Source organism: Antechinus flavipes, chromosome 2 (genome assembly GCF_016432865.1).
Source record: "Antechinus flavipes isolate AdamAnt ecotype Samford, QLD, Australia chromosome 2, AdamAnt_v2, whole genome shotgun sequence".
NCBI classification, from domain to species: domain Eukaryota; kingdom Metazoa; phylum Chordata; class Mammalia; order Dasyuromorphia; family Dasyuridae; genus Antechinus; species Antechinus flavipes.
The window spans coordinates 19,040,000-19,064,479 of NC_067399.1; the positions used below are offsets into that span (position 1 = coordinate 19,040,000).

The following is a 24,480-nucleotide window of genomic DNA, read 5'->3' on the forward strand; positions in this document are numbered from 1 at the left end:
TGACAGTGAAATGGAGAATGGGTTGGAGTGGATAAAGACGTGAGGCAGCCAGATCTACTGGCAGCTACTATAGTAATCCAAGGGTGATGTGATGAGGGTCTGCACCAGAGGGGTCCTCAGTATCAGAGGATAGAATGGGGTATATTCAAAAGACATTACAAAAGTCAAATTCTCAGGCCTGGTCAATAGATTTGATGGAGACAATTAGAGAAAATACTTTGTCAAGGATGGATCCTTCAAACTGGTGAACCTGGGTGACCGGCAGGATGGTAGGGCTTTCTACAATTATAGGGAAGTTTGGGAAGAGAACAAAGGTGAGTTCAGTCTTAGATATGTTAAATTTAAGATGTCTATTGACCATCCAGTACGAGTTGTTAGAAAAGCAATTGGATAGACAAAACTAGAGGTCAGCGGAAAGATTAGGGGTGAATAAACACATTTGAGAATCAGGAAATTCATGTTTCAGCTCGAGGGCCTCTGAGATACCTTCTATCTCTGAGGGTTTATAATTGATAGAAAGTCAGTAAGGTTCTGGAGAAGGAGTATGACTCGATCTGCGTTATAGATTAGAAAGTTTACATTGGTGGTGAGAAGATCAGAAGGACATGTGCTTCTCAAGGTCCAAGAGTCACTTTCAGCACAATTAGAGATGTCTTTCTGACACTTCAAACTGGAGGCTTATTTTGTCTTGAAGACTTCTTGAATTCACTTGACTTAGGAGAGATAATAAGGTTGGGGATGAAAGAACGCATTGGTTGGAACAAAGGCTTTAATTGCCCATCATGTGCCAGGCTCAGTGATAATCACTGGAAAGCTTAACACTCCCCTTATTCCCAACAAATACACATCTTTAGCTGATTGTCCTGAATCACAAAAGCAGGGAGCAGTCCTCCTTTTGATTCTATTTTCAAGGAGGTCAAATTTTAACTATCTGTGCAAAAAAAAAAAAAAATGCTAAAGTAGGGCTTCAGCAAACATGACTTCTAACTCCTGTTCTGACCTTAAATCCCAGTCTCTGTTCCCTCCTCATTAAAATGAGGAGTCTACACAAACTGGGCATGCAACATGTCCTTGAGACTCATTTGTTTCAAGCTAAAGTCAGACTAAATTTCAGGACCAGCTGAAAGCAATAGGTCTTTTTCAGTGATGTTGGACATGTTACTGACCAGGTTGGGAATTAAGATCATTTTGTAAAATCAGGATATTGGAAAAATCGATCTTTATAATCCATCCAGCTCTGATAACTGTCATGATTTCAGAGGGGTTGCCTTTAAGCTCCTCTTTTAGTTCCCTCACCCAAAACACCTAATTGGACTAAATAAATTCTTAACCTGGGATCTGTTAACTTAGTTTTTTGATAAGTATCTTCCTGTATAACTATTTTTCTTTGTGGTCCTATATATTCTATTTTTTTTATAACATTATACTAAAGGAATTCAAGGACTTCACCACAAAGCAACTGAGTCATTGAAGAAAAAAAATCAGAACTTCTTTTTTTAAAGGTAATTATTCTATATCTCCTCCCCCTGAAACTTCACTTATATGGGGAACTCCCAAGAAGAAAAATTCTCTTTACTTATACGATTCAGTGCCATCTATGCAACTTGTAGGCTCTAAGAGTTTCTAAGAGCACCATGCCAGGAAACTGAATTGATTCCATTTGAATTATCCTAGGAAGATTCTGAAGATTGACTGGCAGGATGAGGTCCTGTTCAACAAGGTTTTTCTTGAGCTGAAGTGCCAAGCATTCAAACCCTACTGGGGAGGACACAACCCTGATGGGTTGGCCATGTTGTTTGAATGTCCAACATCCATTTGCCTAAAAGACTGTTATGTGAAGAACTCACAAAGAAGGCTCTGTGCTCTGAGTAAAGCACAATTGCAGCATTTCAAAAGAAACATGAAGTGCCCAAGTTTAGAAATATCTCTCCTTCTTGGGTTCATGTGGACTTATAGTAGAGTCACAGCCAAATATACTGTACTTTCCTCCAACATATGAAGCCATTTTAGTCCTTTTTTTAAAAATGAAAGACAATGACTTGCTGAAGATCACATAGTACGTGACTGAGGCAATATTTAAACACAAGTCTCCCTGGCTTCCAAGTTGGTTATCCACTACCCTATATTGCCTCTAATTGAAGAAAAATTTATATGATAGACCCCAAAACTGAATACTGTGAAATTATAATGGCCCCAAAGAAGAGACATGGAGTAGAATGTTTTCTATCACTATCATCCCACATTCTCCCTGTACACAGAAGTAGACATCTAGGAATATGAATTGCTACATACAATATTCGAGTTTGATTATTTTTGTTTATTTTATTTAACTCTCCCTTTGAATGAATGGTTCTTTATGAGGAGCAGGTAAGATATACTAGAAAATACAGGTGATATAAAACCAAATCATACATACTTACATACACAGATGTGTATATATATAGTACACATATAATACACTGTGCATACATGTGCATATTTACACAAATGTATATACAGCTATACATGTACTATATACATACATATGCACAAATATAAATGTATACATATATTTATATATGTAGATATAAATAGTATGTACTCACATATGGAATATACATATACATTTACACGTGTGTGTGTGTGTATGTGTCTGTGTAGTCCTGATATGGCCATTGGAAGCAGAAATTGGACATAGTTTACTGTTCTTCCTTCAGATATAATTATTCCTAAAAGGAATTAAGGTTTAACTCCCCTGGACCTCATTTTTCTCATCTGTAAAATTGGAGAGAAATGGAATGTTTATTATGATTAACTTTTATTTATTTATTATTTAATATCCCTTCCACCTTGAAATCGCATTCCCCTTTAGCTTCAGATTAGATCCTATAAAATGTTTGCTCACATCTGAAACAGCCTATTAAAGGCAAATCAAGGAATCTCCCTTGCTTTCCACTGCAGCATTTCAGCTTCCACTTTTACAGCATCACCCAACAACCTCTGTGCTATCATGATAATAAATCCATTTCTCCAGTTCACATACAGACTCTGTTGATCTGTTGATTGTTTTTACTGTACTTATTTTTATGTTTGTTACAAAAAGTCATTCATGGTAAGGAAAGAGGGAGGGGCATATTTGGGGGAAAAGACAAAGGGATTTTTTTTTAAAGATAGAAATGACATCTTAAATAATAACATTGGATAAATACAATGCAGTAATACGGACCCTCTTCATGAGAATTCTTTGTTCACAGTAACTTAGTGGTAACTTCTATTGCTCCAAGAATAGTTAGTACAGCGGATGCCCTGAATGACCCTAACATTCTAGTATATCTTCAAGTACAGGAAAAGTCAAAGAGACGGACTGTCTTCATCCTGAAAATCAATCCAACCAAGATCATTGAGCCCCAGAATGCCTATAGGATGGTGTGTTAGTTAGGTGCAGTTACTTGCAAAGACTTAAATGGGGACTCAAAATCCACATTAGCAAAGGGGTTACCTAAACCCACTTCAGAGATCCCCGAATTTCTTAAGTATTTTTATTTATGAGGTAGTGTTGATGACATTGTATAAACAGAAATAAATTGGTTTGGTCACGAAGACAACCAATAGATATAATTCACCGTTGTTCAGATAATATTAATTATCTGGTTGAAATCAGGAATTCCCATTTATTTTGATTCTGGCTAGCAAACTTATTACAGGGAAAGCTAGGCAGTGCAATGTATAGAGAACTGGGCTTAGAATCAGGAAAATTAATCTTCATGAGTGTGACCATGGGGAAGTCACTTAACTCCATTTACCTCAGTTTCCCAGAGAAAAAAACAAGCCATTCCAGTATCTTTGTCAAGAAAACCCCAAAATGGTGTGCCAGAGATGATTTAACATGATTTAAATAACTAAACAATGCCAACAAAGTAAAAATCATTGCATATGACTAGAGATTCTGACTCTTTGAAACATATGGCACATGTATATATTCTTCACATTCTTGTTTCATCAAAAATGATTTCACTCTATACAGTTTTTCCTAAAAGAAAAGGATCTTTTGTGCTAAGCATATTAGAAATTATGTTATATGACCATGCAACTGGAACCCCATATCCTATGAAACACTTAGAAAGTGGTTATGGGACATTGGTGAGATAAGAGGTAGCTATAAGCAGCCATGACATATAATCAGTGAGGTTTTCTGAAAAAGTATAAGATCCAAGGATGTCATCATGGGAGAATATACCAGAAAGAAAAATGGATAAATCACTTGTTGAGATCACATGTTGATGTCAGAAATAGGCAGAATGTTTTGTTGATATCTTCAGAAGTGGAAAAATCAAAGATGGTTCCAAGCATTAGATCGATTCCTTGTGCCAAATTTTTGGAACACCATTGACAAGAGTGACATCAAACAGGTACATATGGAGGGATCACATTCTGTTCCACTTCACATCACCGGAAGGAATTCCAAAACTCATGAGACTGTAGACCCACTGAAGAACTGAAATGGAGCAATACAAGAAACAAGATCAAAAGATCCCTGGATCACAGAAAGCTCAGCAACACCATGGGAATCATTTTGAAGGAGCCAAATGGTTGAGTCACCTGTTTCCTTGCCATTTTCAGTAATGCAGCTCAGCACAGGTTGGAGAATACTTCCAGCATAAGTTAAAAAAAAAAAAGGGTATCACACGGCCTCTGTCCTTTGATGTTCAATGATATTGGCAGAAAGTTTGTTTGAGAACCTCCCGCAGCAGATCTTTGGAATCAACCAAGTGGTGGCCTGTTAGGAGATGACACAGGTGAATTTTCTGAGCATTTTCTGTTTTGTTTTGTTTTTTTTTCATTGTTGCTATTTTGATTTTTATGAAAATTCATGAAAATAAATTTAATTCTATAAGCCTTTCCTAGCTTTCATAGCCTCAGAACCATAATTTCATTTGGATTTGAGAGTGGACAATTGTAGAAGCAAAACTTTGCCCTTAACGGAAATAGCAGAAAAGCACTATAGCTGAGCTCTGCCATTTATAGAGGATTGTTTTATGAAGGATCTTGAACAAGCTACTCTATTGCCTTTTTTTGGTAAAATGGAGAAATTAGAAATTATCTCTACACAAAATCTTGAACACATATCTAAAATTAGATCTAAATCTTATGATAAGGAAAGATCTGAATTTAAATCCCTGCTCCACTATTTTCTCTGTGTGTGACTGAAGCACCTCATGTCTCTTGACTGTTCTTTATATAATGAATTCATAGAGGAAGAGTTGGACAGCATCTCACAGACAATCTGGTTCAATCTCATTATTTTATAGGTAGGGAAACAAAAGCTTGAAAAAGAGAATTGATATGCTCAAAGTCACATAGGTAGTAAGCATCAGAGGTGTGATACTGCCTGTCCACAAAGATATATGCTTTTTCTATTCTATCATACCATCTCTCCCAGATGTGAACTTTTCTAATCTGAATGTCTCAGGATTATAAATCTATAGCTGAAAATCACATTAGAAATAGACTAATGGACCAGCATAAAGTAATCCCTGAAATTGAAATTTTAAAAATCCTGGATTCAAATCCTGTCTAGTTGTCCATCCTGGACAAGTCATTTAAATGTTGTGTGCCTCAGTTTCCAATTCTATAAAATTCTGAGGATCAGATGATATAGTATATGTAACGCACTTTGTAAACTTTAAAATGAATAAAATATTACTTTCATCATCATCATCATCATCAGTGCTTTGTTTATAAGTCCTTTAGCTGTCCCCTGTGCTTGAATCTCCTCCAGGGATCTAACTATCTAACACACCTAACATACAACAATTGTCATCTACCTATCTATGTGATCTTAGTTCCACAGTGAGAACAGGTGGTAAGGACCATGCCTAAGTGCACTGTAAGGGGCAGGTCAATTCTCTGAGAGCCTCCACAGCTGTGAACATCTGAAGGAGTTGCAAAGCAGCCTTTACTGACACAGGTGTTGCTTGTGGACTGGGAAAATAAATTGGAGGCAGAGGCAGAGGAGAGGGGTCAGACAATAGCAACTGCCTCTCAGTGGGGAGATCAGAGAACAGCAATGCCTCTCAGTGTCCTTGAATCACTATCATCCTCTCACAAGAAGAGAGGAAAAGGTCTACCAGAGGTAAAGCAAAGTTATATATTGTATTCCCAACAAACAGGTATGAAGACCTTTCATAATAGCTGAAAATTGTATAACATGGTAAATGCACAAAGCAACTGATATGTTACCTTATGTTACTTTAATAATAAAATTGGGTTTGCTTAAAAATATATCTTGCTCTTTGATTTATTGAATGTATTAAAAATATAGGCAAACAAAAGGGAAAGGAAGCACTCTTATTATCCCCATTTTACAGATTAGTTATCAGAGAAAGGAGACAGAGAGAGAGAGAGACAGAGACAGACAGAGACAGAGACAGAGACAGAGAGAGACAGAGAGAGAGAGAGAGACAGAGAGAGAGAGAGAGACAGACAGAGACAGAGAGAGACAGAGAGACAAATCTGTAATCTCAGGTTCATGTGACTATTTGATATCTGAAGCAGGGTCAGAATGCAAGCCTTCCCATTTCCAAAAGCAGAATATTTGCAGATCCTGAAGTTCCAGCCCACCCAAACAAACATACTAGCCATCATATGTACAAAGCAGCCCTCTGAGTGAGTTATTTTCATATTTACCAAGATCAGAGCTTCACCCACTTGACAGGCACCCATTTTTTGTTTCCGTAAACAGAAATAACAGAGTCCCAGGAGAAAAACAGTGACGATCACAAAAGAGAAGGCTATGAAGAAGATCTTATGTCCATCTGAAAGGCAAGATCATCAGGAGGTGAGGCTACATGGGTTAGGGAACTCAGCATAGTGTGTAGCACATAGCAGAAGTTTAATAATGCTTATTGATAGACTGACTTCCTAGACTAGGATCATAGAGGGAATGTTACGTCTAATCATAGATCTAACTCTGGAAGGCAACAAAAAATCCACCTGATCCTATTCCCTCATTTTATAGGTGAGGAAACTGAGGTCCAGTGAAAGAAACATGGGATCACAGATCTAGTGAGATCATCTAGTCTAATGTCTTCATTTTACACTTGAGAAAACTGTACTCAAGCAGATGGACAGTATGTGCTTCTAGAGCTATCAAGGACCACCTATCTAGCCATCTATCCTCCTTATGTGACACATGGATAAATTGAGGTTCAGAGAGTTACTGTATTATCCCAGGTCACACATATAGTATATTGTAGAAATGAGATTTGAATTCAGGTGCTCTAAATCCAAACTCATTAAATGTTCAACTATAACACAATGGTAGACTCATTTGTGTCTATATAATTATTAGAAATATTTAGAATATTTAATGAGGTGAATGGAAAAGATTGTGGGACAAAAGGTTAAAAGATTACCTAATCCCTTTAGGGTTCACCCCTTCTCTTTAACTAAAAGGGAAACTGAGTTCCATAAAAAAAAAATATATGGAAATATAGCTTGCTCAGTCAGAGTTAGTAAACAGCAAAGTCCCAATTAAAATTCTAGGTTTCTGACTTCCAATTTAGGCCTTTTCAGTTTCACTAGACTTAGTTTCACTAAGATGAGACTGTGTGCTTTGGCTTTTGTGAGTGAAGAATTGAGACAATGGTGCAGTATGCAATGGAGTAAAGAGACCTGGGATTTTAATCTCAGCCGTCTCTTACTATCTATGTAAATCTGGTCAGGTCATAACTTCTCTGGACCTCAGTTCTTCATCTCTAAAATGATAGCATTAGACTCGGTGGCTTCCAAGATTCATTCTAGCTACTCAGTCACTGATGTCCAACTTGGGTTGGAGTCCTGATTTATCGACTGTGTAACTTTATATATTCATGTGTACTTTATCTCTCTGAGACTGTTTCCTTATCATAGAATGATGACAATGATTCCTAGCTAGATGATATCAAAGGAATATAATGAGAGAACTTATAAAATGGAAGAAGAAAGAAAAAGATAAAACTGTTTTAAATAAATTTTGCTAGGAAATATACATACATGTATATTACATTCTATAAATGTTACATATATTTTATTTTATATTAATATTAAAGTCCAAATTCAATTCTCTTCCAATAAAATTGCACTGTTTTTCTTTTAGTAAACAGTGCCTGGTAGAGTCTTGTAAATATAAATGATAATTTAATCAAACTAAATCAAATTAGGTATTTGTTTCAGTTCCTTATGAAACTAGAAGTAGAATAGATAGGTATGGTTGAATAAGGGAAGTTGAGACGTGAGATCGAGTTGGTACTGAGGGTAACTGGAAGGTCACAGTGTCACAAAAACAAAAGATTTCAGTTTTGGAAGGGACCTTAGCGTTCACTGAGTTATTGTGGTCTAGTCCATTTAAAAGATTTTCTAGTACCTACTCTTGGAAATGTAGTATTTGCATTAAAGACTTTGGTGCAATATCATGGTACAGCGCAGTCCACTTCTGATTAACTCAAATTATGGAATTTTCTCCCTCCTGCCAAGCATTCATTACTCTCTTTTCTAACCATTTTTTCTGGCCTCTCTGGGACCAGATAAAACACAATTAAATCTATTTTCCTTCTGCCTGAAAGCTCTTAAGGAACTTGAATAAATGTATCACATTCGCTTCTCTCCCCACCCCTATCTCTCTAGTTTTCTGTTCTTCAGCTGTTCCTCCATTTCCTCATCAAATTTTCACAAAGCATGGGCCCAGGACCAAGTGAAACAAGAGAAAGAGCCAAAGGATCTGAATTTTAATTTCCCCTCTTCCACTCGTTTAATGTCTGGGCTAGCTTTCTGGAGGTCCTCAGGACCAACCTTGATCTTAGTGCAGGAGGCAGAAGAGCCACTAGGAGGATGGTCAAAAATTGAATATCCCTCTTCCATTCCTTCTTAGCCCTTATAGATTCTATTACAATTACATCATTACAGCATACTATGTATGTGTGAACTAGAGAACCATTACATCACCATACAAAGTACTAAGTATATATGGGAACTCTAGTTCTCTAACCATCATCTCCTCAATTCCACCGAGTTAACACCTTGTTTCAAGTATACTTCTCCAAAATTCCAGATTTCTACACACTCACTACATATGTAGCCATGGACAAGTCATTTTAGTTCCCTGGTTAAGGAAACCCAGAAGTGATCAATCAGAATTCTGATGTGTTCTAATCAAATCAATGTGCACCAGGACTATTACAGCACACCTCTCCACCCCATAGTTAGTCCTGGAAGCCTCCATTACCTTGATGCAAATCAAGAACACGTTAACCTTGGTGGGATGGCTAGGGTTGATACCACCTTAATTATTGAGCTTTATATCCCTTAAATACCCAGGTCAAAATCATAGGGGTCATTGTGTTCAAGGAGTGAAATCAATACAGATGAGGTCAGAGGAGGGTTCTTAGGAGAGACCTGCTCCTAATAAAAGCAAATTTAATGAAAATGGAGATAATAAATTATTATTTGTTTCAAATGACTTTCTTTATATGTACATGTCTAGTCCTTGAAGGTAGAGAATAATTCATTAGCATTATTGTGTCCCCTGTGCTTAGCATGATGACTGAAGCACAATAGTTACTTAATGCTGTTTCCAATGATAAAATGTTAAGTTTTTTGAAAGCAAGAAATGATTTTATTTTTGTCATTGTCTTCCAAGAACCTATCTTAGGATCTGGGACAAGAAAGGTATGAATGAGTACTTGTTGATAGTTTGTGAAGATCAGTACATGGTCTGGGATGGCAACATCATGAGATGGAAAGATGCCACCATGGGACATAGTATCTAAAGATTTGGGTTCAAACCTTGACACAGTTTCTTGCTACTTGTATGACCTTGGTCAAATCCTTTTTTTCCCTGAAATGCACTTATATTTAAATCAAGGGTGTTGGAATAGTCAATTTTTTGTTATTTTTCCTAGCTCAAAATCTGTTTTTCTTTCCAACATGACATGATCTCTCCTCTCTCCCTGGAGATATTTCTGTCTCCTCCTTTATCTCCACCAATAGCCCCCACTTACCAGAAGGTCTATGCAATGGATACTCCAATGGCATCTTTGTCTTGAGGATCGGGTGGTGAATCAAACATATTATTGGCCCCTGCTGGGAGACTTGGGCAGGGATGTAGGTGAAGTTGCTGATGACAGTTACAGTCTTGTTAGGATGCCAAACATAGGACAGTTGCGGCATGACCACTAAGCCATCCGGCAGGTCCCAGGTGATCTCGGGAGCTGGTTTTGCCGTCACCTGGCAACTCACTGCCAGCATTTCCTCCTCTCCTATGGTCAGCAGCTGGGCCTCCACCTTGGGTTTTGATATAGCTGTTGGTTTAACAGGAGAGTCCCTAGTAAAAAGTCTTGGGAAGCAGCCAAGATAAGGGAACAGTCTTAATCTCATCCCCCACCCCCATGAAGCCATTCTATTAGCCCTGGGACTCAACCATAGTAGTTAAAACCTTAAATTTATACCAAGTAAGGATCAGCTGAAAAAGTCAGAATTTTCAGCACAGAGAAAAGATTTAGGGTGGGAGCATATGCTAGTCATGTTTCAACATTTAATGAGTGGTCATGTGGAAGAATTAGAATTTTTCAGCTTAGATTCAAAAGTTGGGATCAGGGACAATGGTAGGTGGGGGGAGAGGGGTTAGTTATGAAGAGGCAAATTTAGATGAAATCAGACAACAAAAGAAAGATTCCCTAACAATAAAAGATGTGTAAAAATACAAGGGGATCCCTTGGGAGGTGGGAGTTCCCTCTAATTGAAGTCTCTGAGCAAAGACTGGACAACCACTTGTTGGCTTTGGTCCTAGAGATTTTAGTTCATACACAGGTTACAATAGATGGTCTCTGAGCCCCTTTCTAACTCTGTAGTGTCTTAATGCTCTCTCTCCCCAGGGCTTTCTATCACACATTCCCAGAACTAAGTCTAGGTCAAGCTTCCATGGGCTTTCAAAAATGCCAGTTGAGCATGCCCCAAGAAAAAGAGCAGGGACACTACATCAGAAATTATGTCCTCTTGTGGTTATAAAAGGGAATGTTTTGTCTAATAGTGAAACACAGAGGTGAACTCCATCCCCTTAACATGTCCATGCATGTTAAGACTGTTGGTATTTCCTTAAAATTACAACACATTTGCCTAATGTGGCTTAGTAAAGAGAATACTATAGTTGGAATCAGGAAGACCTTGATTTGAATCCTTCTCCCTGATCCTTAGTAGCTATGGGGCCATACGAAAGCATTTTTTACCTCCTATGTCCACAATTTCCTCATCTGTCAAAAGAAGATGTTCATAATATGGCCTCTTTTTATCTTCCCAGTATTCTTTTACTTTCCTCCACTCCCACACCCTACAAGTAATCCAGTAATCTTGGTCTTCTTGCTATTTCACACACCCAACAAAACATCACCCACCTCTGGGCCTTTGCAATGGTTGTTCCCTATCAAGCTTTCTCTCCTTACTATATCCTCTTAGCTTCCTTGATTTCCTTTAATGTTCAGGAAGCCTTTTCCAGTCTTGCAACTGCTATTGGTTCCATCTCTGAAATTACATTCCATCTACTCTGTAAACATCTTTTTTTTAAACTTTATTATTTCTATTTTAATTCCATCTTTAGAATGTGAGCTCCTTGAGGGCAGGGGCCCTGTTTTGCCTCTTTGTATCTACAGTCTTCAACAAGTAGAAAGCACTTCAAAATGCTTCTTCACTGATTGCCTGGGCTAGGAAGTCTTTCAGGACCCTTGTGTCTTCTTGAATATTCCTGGTCTAAGATATATTTCTTCTGGTGAGCTCCTGGGAACTTAACTGGCTGCCCCAGCAATAGGACACTAATAAAATCAACTTAATTTGTGTGTGTGTGGGTGTGGAGTTTTTATGTGCCATATGCCTTCTTTCTGGAACAAGATTAGGAGTTCTATGATGGTTGAAAGTAAGTGCTATTCTTCCTTGTCTCTACCTTGGGGCCAAATACAGTGCAATTATTCTCATGGGCACCAAGAGAACTAGTTCTCTAAGAAATGCTAGAAGAGACTCTGTTTGGGGCACGTTATGCTAAATAAAGACAAGATGGACAAAGAGTTCTTCCTCTGTTTCCTCTAGTAAAACATTTTGTCATAATGACCTTTGAAGAAATTGCTTAGGGCTCCTCCTCCTTCAAATAAACTAGAGATCAATGGATCAAAGCTATCTCCTAAGCTTAGCCAGCAATGGGATTAAAAAGATGGCCAAGAGTGAGCTATGTATCCTCTTTGAGAATCCATTAACTTGTATGTTACACCAAGAATGAAGGAAGTAGCTAGTTTATATGCATAACTTCAAAGAATTACATTAATATATGACTTCTTGAAAGTAGGGATTATTCTATTCATTGTATTTATTTGTGTACCCAACTTAGAACCACATCTTATACATAGGAGGTACTCAATAAATATTATATTGATAGATCTGTAACAGATTCTCATTTTTGGTAAGGACCTTGGAGATCACTGGGACAAGAATCCTTTCTGCAACTCGGCAATGTTGAATTTGGGGAATCCTGCTACTTCCCAAAGCAGCCTAATTGCCTTTGGAACTGTTCTAATGGTTAAATCTGTCATTACATCTAGAAAAAGCTCTCTCTTTATTATATATACCCTCTGGCTCCCCATTCTGTGCTCTGGATCCCAGCAGTTGAATCTCTTCTTCCAAGGACAGCCAGGCAAATACTTGAAGAAAGCAATCAGGCTTGACCGTCTCATCCCTTTGGGTCTTTTCTCCTCCAACATAAAGATCCCCTTTGCACATAAAGCACTCTGTTTCTGTTACTCTCAGGAACTCCCCTTATCTCCCAGATGATATTTGGTATTTCCCTCCCTGCTCCACACCAGAAGGAACCATTGCTTACCACCTCCTACCCCTATTCACCCCCCCTTACTTCTTTGGGAGGATTGAGGAGTCTGCTGATTATCATGGTGGGAGTTGAAGAGGAAAAACGCAAGCATAAAATCTTCAAATCCTTTATCCTCTTTGACCCCATTCTATGGCTGGATGGTACAACCTAGACATCATCTCATAATAATAATAGCTAATAGTCACATAGGACTTTAAGACTTAAAATGTATTGTCTCTCCTACAACCATCTGAGGTAATTAATTATTATTATAAGTAGGTATCATTATTCCTATTTCACAGAAAACCCTAAGATTCAGGAAAAACAATTGCCCAGGGTCACATACTGATTTAAGTACTTGAATAGAATTTCTGATGATTCAATTAGTAAGCTTATTTGTATTTTATCTATACTTTATTTGACTATATATTGGTTCTCTTAGAGAATGGAAGCTTCCTGAGGGCATCAACACTTAGAACAGCTCCCCACATTTGATGATTTTACCCCAGTGAACGGGGCCATGGATTTAAATAGAAGTGCTCTAGAATTTCATGTCTTGCACCTGATCTCCCCACTCCACCATTTCCTCTTTTGTAGAGAACATAATGGATAGAATGCTGGACTTATTGTCAAGATTTGAGTTCAAATCCTGTCTCAGATAACTGCTAGCTGTTTGACCTTGGCAAGTCATTGAATTTCTTTTAGCCTCATTTTCCTTATCTGTAAAATAAAGAAAATATGAACTATCTCCCGGTGTTGTTATGTGAAGATAATGATACAATAATTGTAAAGTGTTGATTACAGTGTTTGGCATATAGGAAGTGCTATAGAAAAATTACTGTCAGTATCACTACTATAAATTAATATTCAGAGATGTATTAGACCTATTAGAATCACCAAGTTAATTAATGCTATAATCAGATTGGAAAGCAGTTGTTTTCCCTTTTACCCAGTGCTCTTTCTATATCATAATGCCTTTCTGGTAGGGACTTCCCTTCCCAAGACCTTGCCGTCTCGACCTCCTCCTTCTCCTTTCCACTTTCCTTGGTCAGCATCTTTTCTCTGTAGCAATTCAGCAATTTCCCATCAAAACATATACTAGATCAGCTGTTTAAAGTATAAACAGCAATTTACTGTAATGGGTGGAGATCCCAGGATCCCAATTATAAAGTCAAGGGAAGTGACTAGTGTAAGGTCAAGCAGCTGTTCGGTGATACCACTAGAATTAGAATCCAGCTCTGCTGACTCTTAAGCCACGTGCTTACAAATCTCTTTCTTATGTTTTCCACTTCCTAATTGTTTCTTTTTTCTCCGAGGACAAATACATAGCTTTTTTGGCAAAAGGCGATATGCAAAGGTAAGCAGAATCAGGCGGATCATAGACATCTCAGCCTCTTTCCCATTTTAAAGCTGACGTCACCTCTTCTCCTTTGGCATAGACAAGGAAACTAAACTCAAGAGAGGCTAAGGCACCTAAGTGATATCTTCTGAGTCAGTGCTCATTTTACTGTAGTATGCTCATTATTTGGTCCCAGTCCCACCATACTCCCAGTCACCCAAGTCTACAATTTTAATGTCATCCTTGACTATTCCATCTCGCTCCCATAATCCAATCAATTGCAAATTGTTGTCATTTTTTCCACAAAATTATTGACATATATGTTGTTGTTTTTTCCCCACTCACATACAATCATCTTTCTATTTCAGGTCTCTCCATCAGTGGAAAGAGAAGACAAGGTGAGATTATAATCTCTCTTCCATCTAGCAAGATTCTTGAGGGCAAGGATAATTTTCATTCTTTTTTGTACCTCTGGTGCCTAGCACAGTGTCTGGCACATAGTAAGTTCTGCATAAGTACTTGTTGATTTATCAATCACATCTGGCATTCATATAGTGATTTGAAGTTTACAAAGCACTTTTCATAGAGGGTTTTATTTGAGACTCACAAGAGTCCTTTGAGGCAGGTACTATTGAGCTCATCATTCTCATTTTACATATATGTTTAACTGATGTTCAGAGAGATTAACCCACTTACCTAGATTCATAAAACTTAATCTAAAAGCTATTAAGGGACCTACATCTTCCCAACTCTATTTTTCCACATCACCTCACCAATGAAAATCTTTTTTCAAAGGTGAAATAACTATGGGGATCTGGCAAATAGTCCCCATATTTTTTTGTGCATGTTCCCTTCTCATTCATACTAATCTAAATGCTAAATCTGTACCATTTTAAAAAGTCATTTTCCATCTTTCCCAGGAAACCATATTTTTGAGGGGTTCCATTCTTTGAATTGAAAATCATTCTTTGAAATCACAGAATTGACACCCAGGAGAGATTTTTAAAGCCATCTAGTTAAACTCATATATGCACGGAATACATACTATAAACATATTATAGGTATGTCTTTGTATTAGACGATGGACAATTAGACAATAGTGGATCTTCCCCAGGACCTTGTTAATGTCTCTGCATCTCTGCAAGGCACATACTTGAAATCTGTTCCCTTAAAATCCATTTAAAAGTCCAATACCTTAGGTAAACTAGAAACAGGAAATGGAAACTCTTTGCAGTTCTTCTGGACATAAATTTATTTTGGAGGCTACAGAAGAATCAAATAATTCTAAGAAAAAACAAATATGAAATTCTCTTCAGGGTTATAATATGAGGTAAATCTGAGGAGAAATGGAGAAGCTTTCAGCCTCAAAAGGTAGAAGGATTGTGGTACAACAAGAAGAGTTAAGCCATAGTCTAAGAAATTCAGCTCAGGTTGGGGTCTGCCACTTTTTATCTTTGTGGGTTCACAAGAACTTCTCTGGGCCTCATGAAAATGAGAAGTTAGATTACATAATCTCTCAGCCTCTTTCCCATTTTAAAGCTGTAAGTCTGACATCCTGGAACTAGATGGGCTCTTAAGGTCTTTCCCATGACAAAAATAGGATACCATATTACCAATGATTTTCTTGCAAGAAGAAATCCCAATCTGAGCAAAAGTGTAGAGTGACCTATCATCCTCCTCTGGAGCCCTGCACATGTTTGTTTGTCCTCTGGGATCATGAGATCTTGATCTTATGGTCTGTAGTGATCATGCACGAATAGGGGAAAGAACATGAATCACTCAACTATTGGGCAATGTGCACAAAGACATGAGATTAGACAAGTCATTGTAAACATTGTCAAGAGGAGTAGGATCTAAATGTCACCATGAGGTCCTCGGCTGGAGTGTTTCCTCCTCCAAAATAATCTCTGAATTATGTATAGATAGAGATATACTTCCTTGACTCCAAGAACATCGTGTAAATGTTTATGTAAACATATCTACTTATCCATCTATCTGATTGTCTGTCTATCTATCTAAATTTCTATCTATTCCATCTGTCTACCCATCCATCCAGAACATGATGTAAATGTTTATGTAAACATATTTACTTATCCATTTATCTGACTATCTATCTAAATGTCTATTCCATCTGTCTACCCATCCATCCAGAACATCATGTAAATGTTTATGTAAACATATCTACTTATTCATCTATCTGATTGTCTGTCTATCTATCTAAATGTCTATCTATTCCATCTGTCTACCCATCCATCCAGAACATCATGTAAATGTTTATCTTATTGTCTGTCTATCTATTCCATCTGTCTACCCATCCATCCATCTCTGTCTATCTATTCCATCTTTCTATCTACTTATCCATCCATCCATCTCTTTCTATTCCAGCTTTCTATCTATCCATCTATCTACCAGTCCATCCATCCATTCATCTATCTATCTTTCCATCTGTCTGTCTATTTGTCTGTCTTCTAATAGACTCCATAAGGACAGTTTTTTGTTGTTGTTTTGTTTGTCATTTGTTTGTTTTGTATTGTATTGTTTTTATGCCCAGCATCAAGGATCAGCACCAGACACTTAACAGGGTTAAGATAGGTATTGGTTGATTGATTGACCCATGTTGTTGTTCAGTCCTGTTTCTGACCAGTTCAGAGGTAAATTCAAATGCTCCTTCTTATCCTCGGTGGCTATCTGACTCTGGAGAAATAATTAACCTCTCTATGGCTCAGTTCCCCTCATCACTAAAAGAAGGAGAGACTTGAAGGGAACACTACATAAAAGCTGGTGATTTGCTCCCTTGCTAGTAATAAACCTGTTTTTTTTTAAATAAGTCCCTCTTATGAGCTCTAATCTCCACTACTTTATTCGCAAGTCTGATTATAAAATTGTGCATGTGTAGGATAAAATGACAGGGAAAAATCCCTTTATAATGGTGGTGGTGATGGTGATGATGATGATGATGATAATAATACCAGGTGAAATTTGTATAGTGCTTTATGGTTTACAAAATGTTTTCCATAAAATTATTTCATTTTAGCCTCAGACCAATTGCAGGGCAGTGGGGATGGACTAAGTATAACTATCCTCACTTAACAAATGAAGAAACTAAGGCTCAGAGAAGTTAAATTTGTGACAAGAGGGATTGACCCTGACTCCTTGTTTAGCACTATTGTTTGCACTCTACTGTTCCTATCTTACCCCAGTCCTTGCCTTCCCTTTTCTTCTTCCCTCACTTCAAGCCTTTCAGACCTTTGATAGTATCTCCCCTCTCTGAAATCCCCATCCACTGAATATTTCCCTCTGGGTTATGGTCAACAAGAGTTCTTGTTACTGGAAAGACATCAGTTAAGCCTCTTGGCCTCCAGCCCACATACATTAAGGAAGCTGGTTGGGTATCAAGTCAAGATTTTAACATTTTAATTTCAGTTTGAAGTACCAAAGAAGCCAAAATAGTAGCTCTCCTCTCAAGAAAATTCCCTAATTCTCTTCCCCAACAGTTGAGGACAAGATGCACACAGAAAAAGGTCACCATGAGTCAGTTTCTTTGGGTCTGGCAGTAACTACTATTTTTAATCACATTATTTGCTGACACAACTCAGTAATCTGAGTATGGAAAAATTAGGGTAAAGAACTATGAAAAGTGACTTTCCAGGTCAGCTTGATTTATTTCAATTGTTCACAGAGTTTCCTAGCAGTTAATTGACTTGTCCATTATCAAACAAGTCATAAGCAATAAAGGCAGACTTGTTACTCATTCTCTTTCCAACTGAGTACCTTCTCGGTGTCTCAACTTCCCCAATTATGAGATAGAATGCTGTCATAAATCTGAGGTACGTTTTAGTCATATATTTCCTTATACATCCCCAAATCTTCCCCAAATGAACTTTTTAATTTTCACACATGTCAGAGGCTGATCTTGTAAACCAAAGTCATAACTTCTGCAGACTTTCTAGGAGTGGACAATGCATATGGATTTATTCTCTCTCATTATACCTTCTGCTGTCACAGATTTTACAAAAAGAGAGCCATTATAGCAGCTAATGTTTCTATAGTGTTATAAGGTTTGCATACTTTGTCATACTTGTCCGGTTGATTTGTGTCTGCCTTTTTGTAAAGATACCCAAATGAGTAGCCACTTCTTTCTCTAGTTGGTTTTACAGAAGAGGAAACTAAGACAAATGAAATAAAATGACTTGCCCAGTGCTTGAGTTCAGATTTTTACTCAGATCTTCCTGACTCTAGGATTAGCACTCTAATCTCTGTACCATCCATCTAGCCTAGAGTTCACATCGCAAGGAAATCCAGGTCTTCTTGATTTTTTCAATGCTGCGTACCCATTGCCCTCTACTACTTCCCCTATTTTGCAAATGGAGAAGTGAACATCCTGAGAAAAACAAAGGGTAAGATAAGGCAAGCAAAGCTAACTCCTTCTATAGCCCTACTCCAAATCCTGATCATTTCTAAGTCTGGGGAATGCAAGTCAGTGAGGTGAGCAGAGGAGAGTGTATTTTGTAAAGCAGAGTATATGGAGAAATGGCAAGGTTGAAGTGTTCTGATTTGGGGAAACACTCTCTTTACCTGGGCTACATTTTATTATTTTTATTTGATAAAAGCAAGGGGCCTCATTCGTAGAATATTTATTGCACAACAATCCCAAGTCTTTCAGGGTAATGGGGAAGCTTTCTGATAGGCTGAGGTAAATTATAAAAAAAGCTAATCAGCTTCTTGCCTGCCTGGATCCACAAAGTTAAGAAAAAAATCTTTTTTTTCTTTTTGGGGGGAGGCAGGTCTTTAATGAAGATGATGTCATTCTCATTGTTTTCATATTCCTTCTTTTTTGTAATTTGTACAGATACTTGACTAGTTCAAACCCTCAGCATTGATCCCCCAGACTAGTTTTTTAAATCTATGTTATTTTCCTTGTGCTAAGTGTTCTCCAATTATTATTTCATTTGATCTTACTCTTGGGAAGGAGATACTTTTATTACACCCCAATTTGACAGATAATAAAGAAAAGAAAACAGATTTTTGAAGTGAAGAGAAAACAATTCCATCCATCTTCTAATTGATCTGCCTTGTGTAATGCCCTCCCTACTCATTTGGCTCTCTTAAAACCTCCAATTTCCATCAAGTCAGAGAACAAATGCCTCTTCCTCAAGCCTATCAATTGTGAGTGTTCATTCAAATTATTTTGCATTTATTGAGCTTATGTGAATGCGTTATGTGTGTCTCTGTGTGTATGTGTATGCACACATGTGAATGTGTATGTATGTGTGTGTATGTGTAAAAATATAAAGCATTTCTCTATGGACATGGTCCATTTCCCTGAACTTTCCTCAGATCCTCATTCTAAGAGAGAAGTTGATATTAATCCATCACTCCTCTGCTCAAAAATCTTCTGTATCTCTCTATTACCTTGATCATCAAATAGCATTTCAAAAGAATACTGGACTTCAAAACTAAAAACCTGAATTCAAATCTTGACTTTACCACTTACTACTTATGTAATGCTTACTGTTCAAGAAACTTCAGTTCTTTGGGTTTTGGTTTTCTCCTCTGTAAATGAGAAGACTGGTTCTAAAAGGCCTTGAAAGTCCCTTCCCCTTTCTAGATCTTAAGAATGCACCAAGCACCAAAATGAATAGGCAAATACACAATGAAATAAGAAATAACAAAATAATTAAAAAGAGGCTAAATCAACAGCATAGATAACAGAAGTTAAACAGCAAGAAAATAACCAAAATAGTAAATAACAAAGAAGTAAATTAACAAAAACAATAAAAAATGAGTGAATGAGTAAACATATAAAGAAATGAAAGGGTGAATAAGTAAATGATGGATACATAGATAAATGGTAGATAAGTAGATAGATTATAGTAAATTATAAATGGGTAGATATATAAGTAGATATAAAGAGATACTAGATGGATGGATGGATGGATAGATAAATAGAAAGAGAAATGTGAAAAAGAATGTAAATTTTAGAGTTACCTTCCTTCTAACCCAGACATTGTCTGGTCATATACCCTTGGCTAATAAGTCTTAATTTCTTTAAAACAATTATAATATTGACTATGTATGTTTTTCTGATCCATGAGTCAGTCTTTCATATTTCAATCTCTAAAATTGTGAAATTTGTGGGGACCGATTTCTTATGTCCAATGTGCCCACAATCCTACTTTAGACACTTGCTAGCCACTAGATCTAAGTCAAACTTTAAGCTTCAGTTTCCTTAACTATAAAATTATATTGTTGGATCTGATAATTTCTTAGGCTCCTCCTCACTCTGATTTTTTGATCCTTACTGGAAGTCAGAATGGCATAACAGAGATAGGTCTATCCTAGAAACATTAAGACCAAAAACTAAATTACCCCTCAGAAACTCACACAATAAATCACTTTACCTCCCTGCACCTCGACTTCCTTATCTATAAAATGAGTTCTACCACTTCAAAATCTGAGATCTTGTGATCCAATGATTCCAGGTAGGTGAAGATCTTCACTCTACCATGAACATTCTACACCTTTATCTTGACTAATGGCATTCTCTCTACTTGGATTGAATCAAAATAGAATTTTTTATATAGAAAATTGACTCAGATTTGTAAGAATACAAGCCATTGTCCAGTTGATAAATGGTCAAAGGACATGAACAGACAATTTTCAGATAGAGTAATTAAAGACATTTCTAGTCATATGAAAAAATGCTCCAAATCATTATTGATTAGAGAAATGCAAATTAAGACAACAATGAGGTACCACTACACATCTCTCAAATTGGCTAAACTGTCTGAAAAAGATGATGATAAATGTTGGAGGGGATGTGGAAAAACTGGGATATTAATACATTGTTTGTGGAATTCTGAACTGATTCAACCATTCTGGAGAACAATTTGGAATTATGCCAAAGAGTGATCAAACTGTGCATACCCTTTGATCCAGCAGTGTCTTTACTGGGCTGATATCCCAAAAAGATCTTAAAGGAGGGAAAGGGACCCACCTGTGCAACAATGTTTGTGGCAGTGAAACTGGAAACTAAACAGATGCCCATCAGTTGGGGAATGGCTGAATAAATTATGGTATATGTATTTATGGAATATTATTGTTGATTATTGAGTATGGATCACAACCTAATATTTTCATCTTTTTGTTGTTGTTTGCTTGCTTTTTTCTCATTTTCTCTCATTTTTCTTGTGCAGACTTGCACATTTAGAAGACTTGCACATGTTTGACTTATATCGTGTTACTTTCTGTCTAGAAGAGGAATGGAAGGAAGGGCAAGAAAAAAGCCAACATTTTGCAAAGGAGAATGTTGAAAACTATCTTTGCATGTGTTTTGGAAATAAAAGACTACTATTAAAAATAAAATTTTTAAAATTATGGAATTGTTGGCCAACAAGGAATGTTAGCAGCCATCTAGTCCAAAAATCATACAGTAAGATATCCAACAAGAGGTTGTCTGGTCACTGTTTAAAAACCTCCAGTGCATAGGAACTGCTTCCCAACAAAGAAACTCATCCACTTTTCTATAATTCTCATTGTTAGATTGAATTTCCCACTCCTTGTCCCTAGGCCCACCTTAAGCCCTTTCAAACCTGCAATTTCTGCTCCCATTCCTTCCCTATGGAGCCAAACCAATCAGGTCAAGTCCCTCCTCTAAGCATCAGTCTTTCAGCCCCTGAAAAGGGGCTGCCCCTGCCCCTTATTTACACTGCCCCCCTTTTCCCCCACTTTTGGATTAAATATCTGCTTTTCTTTCAAGCAGTCCTCACATGGCAACAATCAGAGGCATATTTTATCCTTCTAATTGTCTTTTTTTCTGGACACTCTTCAATATCTAATCGTATTTCTTAAAATTTTGGCTTCTGGAACTGAATACAATTCTCTTGATGGGATCTGACCAGGGTAAAATACAGCAGGGCTATACAAAGCACTTTAGCACAGTTCCTCATGCAGAGTAGACATTTAATAAAAACTTGTTTACTTGAAGCCTAATTTATGGAAGCAATGACTCTCAAGACAACCCAAGATTGAATTAGTTGTTTTTGCTTGCTCGTTTGTTTGTTTTCTTTAACGACTGTTATTGAGTCTATCCTAATGTTATTTCCTGACATTTTTTTATCCTTAGGAAAACAAATCCTATACTATGAGAATAGTCCATCTGTCCAGGGTCCCAATTGAATGACTTACCATAAACACTCAAACACATTCTGCCCACCACAGGTCCTATGGGGAAGATATTGAAAATGCATCTGTAGCATCCTTCATCTTTAAAGGAGACCAAGTCAAGCGTGATGGCTGAGGAGTACAAATCACTTTGGGTCACTCGGACATGGTCATGGTAGGATCCAAGTAATCTGGGGCCATGATTGGAGCTGTATGTAGCTATATTATCTGTTGTTTGACCTTCTTTCTGCCAGGTGACTTGGAGGACCTCCTTCTCAGTAGATAGCTGGCAGGACAGAGTCACATTTTCTCCAACAGTGCTGGTCACTTCTGGCTCATGAATCACCCTTAGCATTCCTGAAGATAAAGGGATAATAAAAAGAGCTCACAGTTACATTGTGCTTTACAAAATCCTTCCTTGCCACAAATTTGTCAGAAAGTTAGTTGTAAATTAGTCTGCCCATTTTATAGAAGGATAACTAAAGTGAATGTGGCCAGTGAAAAGAAGGTTCGATTTTTGGACCTCGAAGCTCTGGATTCAAATTCTCTTTTTTTCTTTCACTTATTATCTCATAAACTTGAGCAAATTGTTTAATTTCTCTGATCCTGTTTCCTTCTATGTAAAATAACTCCAGTAACCCCTTAAATATCCTTCCTGCTCTAACTCTGTGATCAACAATTAAGAAATTAAATTTATTGACCAAGGTCATTCCATTATTGTATCATAAATAGAAGTCAGACAACTTCCAACTTTAATCCCAATAGTGCTTTTTTTCCCCATTACAACAAAAAGTCTCATCATATCACCATTCTTGATCCTCTTAATTTTAGTTTCCAAACTTCCATTTTCCATGTTGCTCCATGTTCCCCAAACTCCCTTCCCCAACCAGTAACAGATCACCAATTCTTGCCTCCTCAAAGCTTTTCTTAGAACTATCTTGAAAAGCCTCAGTGATGAGAAGAATGAACTAAGGGCTCAATTCCCAACTCCTTTTGTCATTTCTAATAACAACCTATAATTAACATAATAATAAAATAATACTATAATACTGCTTATTTATAATATATTTTCACAATATTTGTCAGTTTATAAATCAATCATTAATCATTCATTAAGCATATTAAGTGTTAGGCACTGTGCTAACTGGGGTGAAAAAAAAAAGAATGAAACTAAACCAACCTTCATTTAATTTACATTCAAGGACAGATGGCAGATATACACCTAAGCACATATAAAATATGTATTCACAAAATGTACACACAATGAATACAAGGCAGAATCTTATCCTTCACAACCACTATCCACAAAAGAAGGTTTGTCCCAAGTTCAACTCTCAGGACACTTAAAAAATCCATCAGCTTAAAAGATCAGTGCCTAAACAATGTGAACCAATGCTCTTCCTCCAATCTCCATTTCTCCCTCCCTTCTCCCTATTAATTTTCTTTTCATCATTTGACCCTACCAGCAACCATGCTCCTGGAGACAGAAAGCACCACGCACACTGTCAGCAACATCACGGTTATGAAACCAAAAGAAATTCTCAGACAAATGAAGCGTCTTGTTCTACACTTCTCCCTTTTATGATGTGTGGTCTTGTGATTGGCTGGGAAATTCCCATAGTATTGAGATATTGCATTTGGGTGACCAACAATGTTTCTTGGATTTTCACAGAAGTTTACCTGTGTGATTTACAATAAGCCAATTCACCTTCAGAATGAAGGAAAGGAATGAAATGAAAATAAAAATGAAAGAATCCCTAAGGCCTCCCTAAGCTGTAAATCTATGATTCCATGATACTAAAAGCAGCTGTCATCATTACAGTTCCAGCCAGAAATTTAGAAGAAAATGTGAGAAACCAAAACAGAGATCACTCCCCAAAATTCTTATCTTTGATCAAATTATTCATGAAATGGTCTTCTTTTGATAGGGAGTGTAACCTGAGAATACCAGACACAAACTTAGAGGTAGGAGGAGGGTAAGAAAAAAGGGCAGACACCAAATTCTCTTTTCTACTAGAAAAGTTAATCTATAGTGTTTGATGACATGGAAATGCATATAATGCAGTTTGAAATCTAGAACAGCTAGGTTACCTTACTTCATTTTTCCCTTTTTGGTTCA

At 37.2% G+C, this 24,480-nt stretch overlaps 1 protein-coding gene across 1 annotated transcript; it reads right to left on the reverse strand.

Moving 5' to 3' along the window:
• Window positions 1-2,296: 2,296 nt before the first annotated feature.
• On the reverse strand, window positions 2,297-23,894 carry LOC127547341 (OX-2 membrane glycoprotein-like). The gene is made up of 5 exons (XM_051974167.1): window positions 23,825-23,894; window positions 22,386-22,718; window positions 10,017-10,316; window positions 6,667-6,794; window positions 2,297-4,756 (listed from the first exon to the last, which is right to left on the reverse strand). The coding sequence occupies exons 1-5, from the start codon at window positions 23,874-23,876 to the stop codon at window positions 4,661-4,663; spliced, it is 909 nt and encodes a 302-aa protein (XP_051830127.1). The 5' UTR covers window positions 23,877-23,894; the 3' UTR covers window positions 2,297-4,660.
• Window positions 23,895-24,480: the final 586 nt, after the last annotated feature.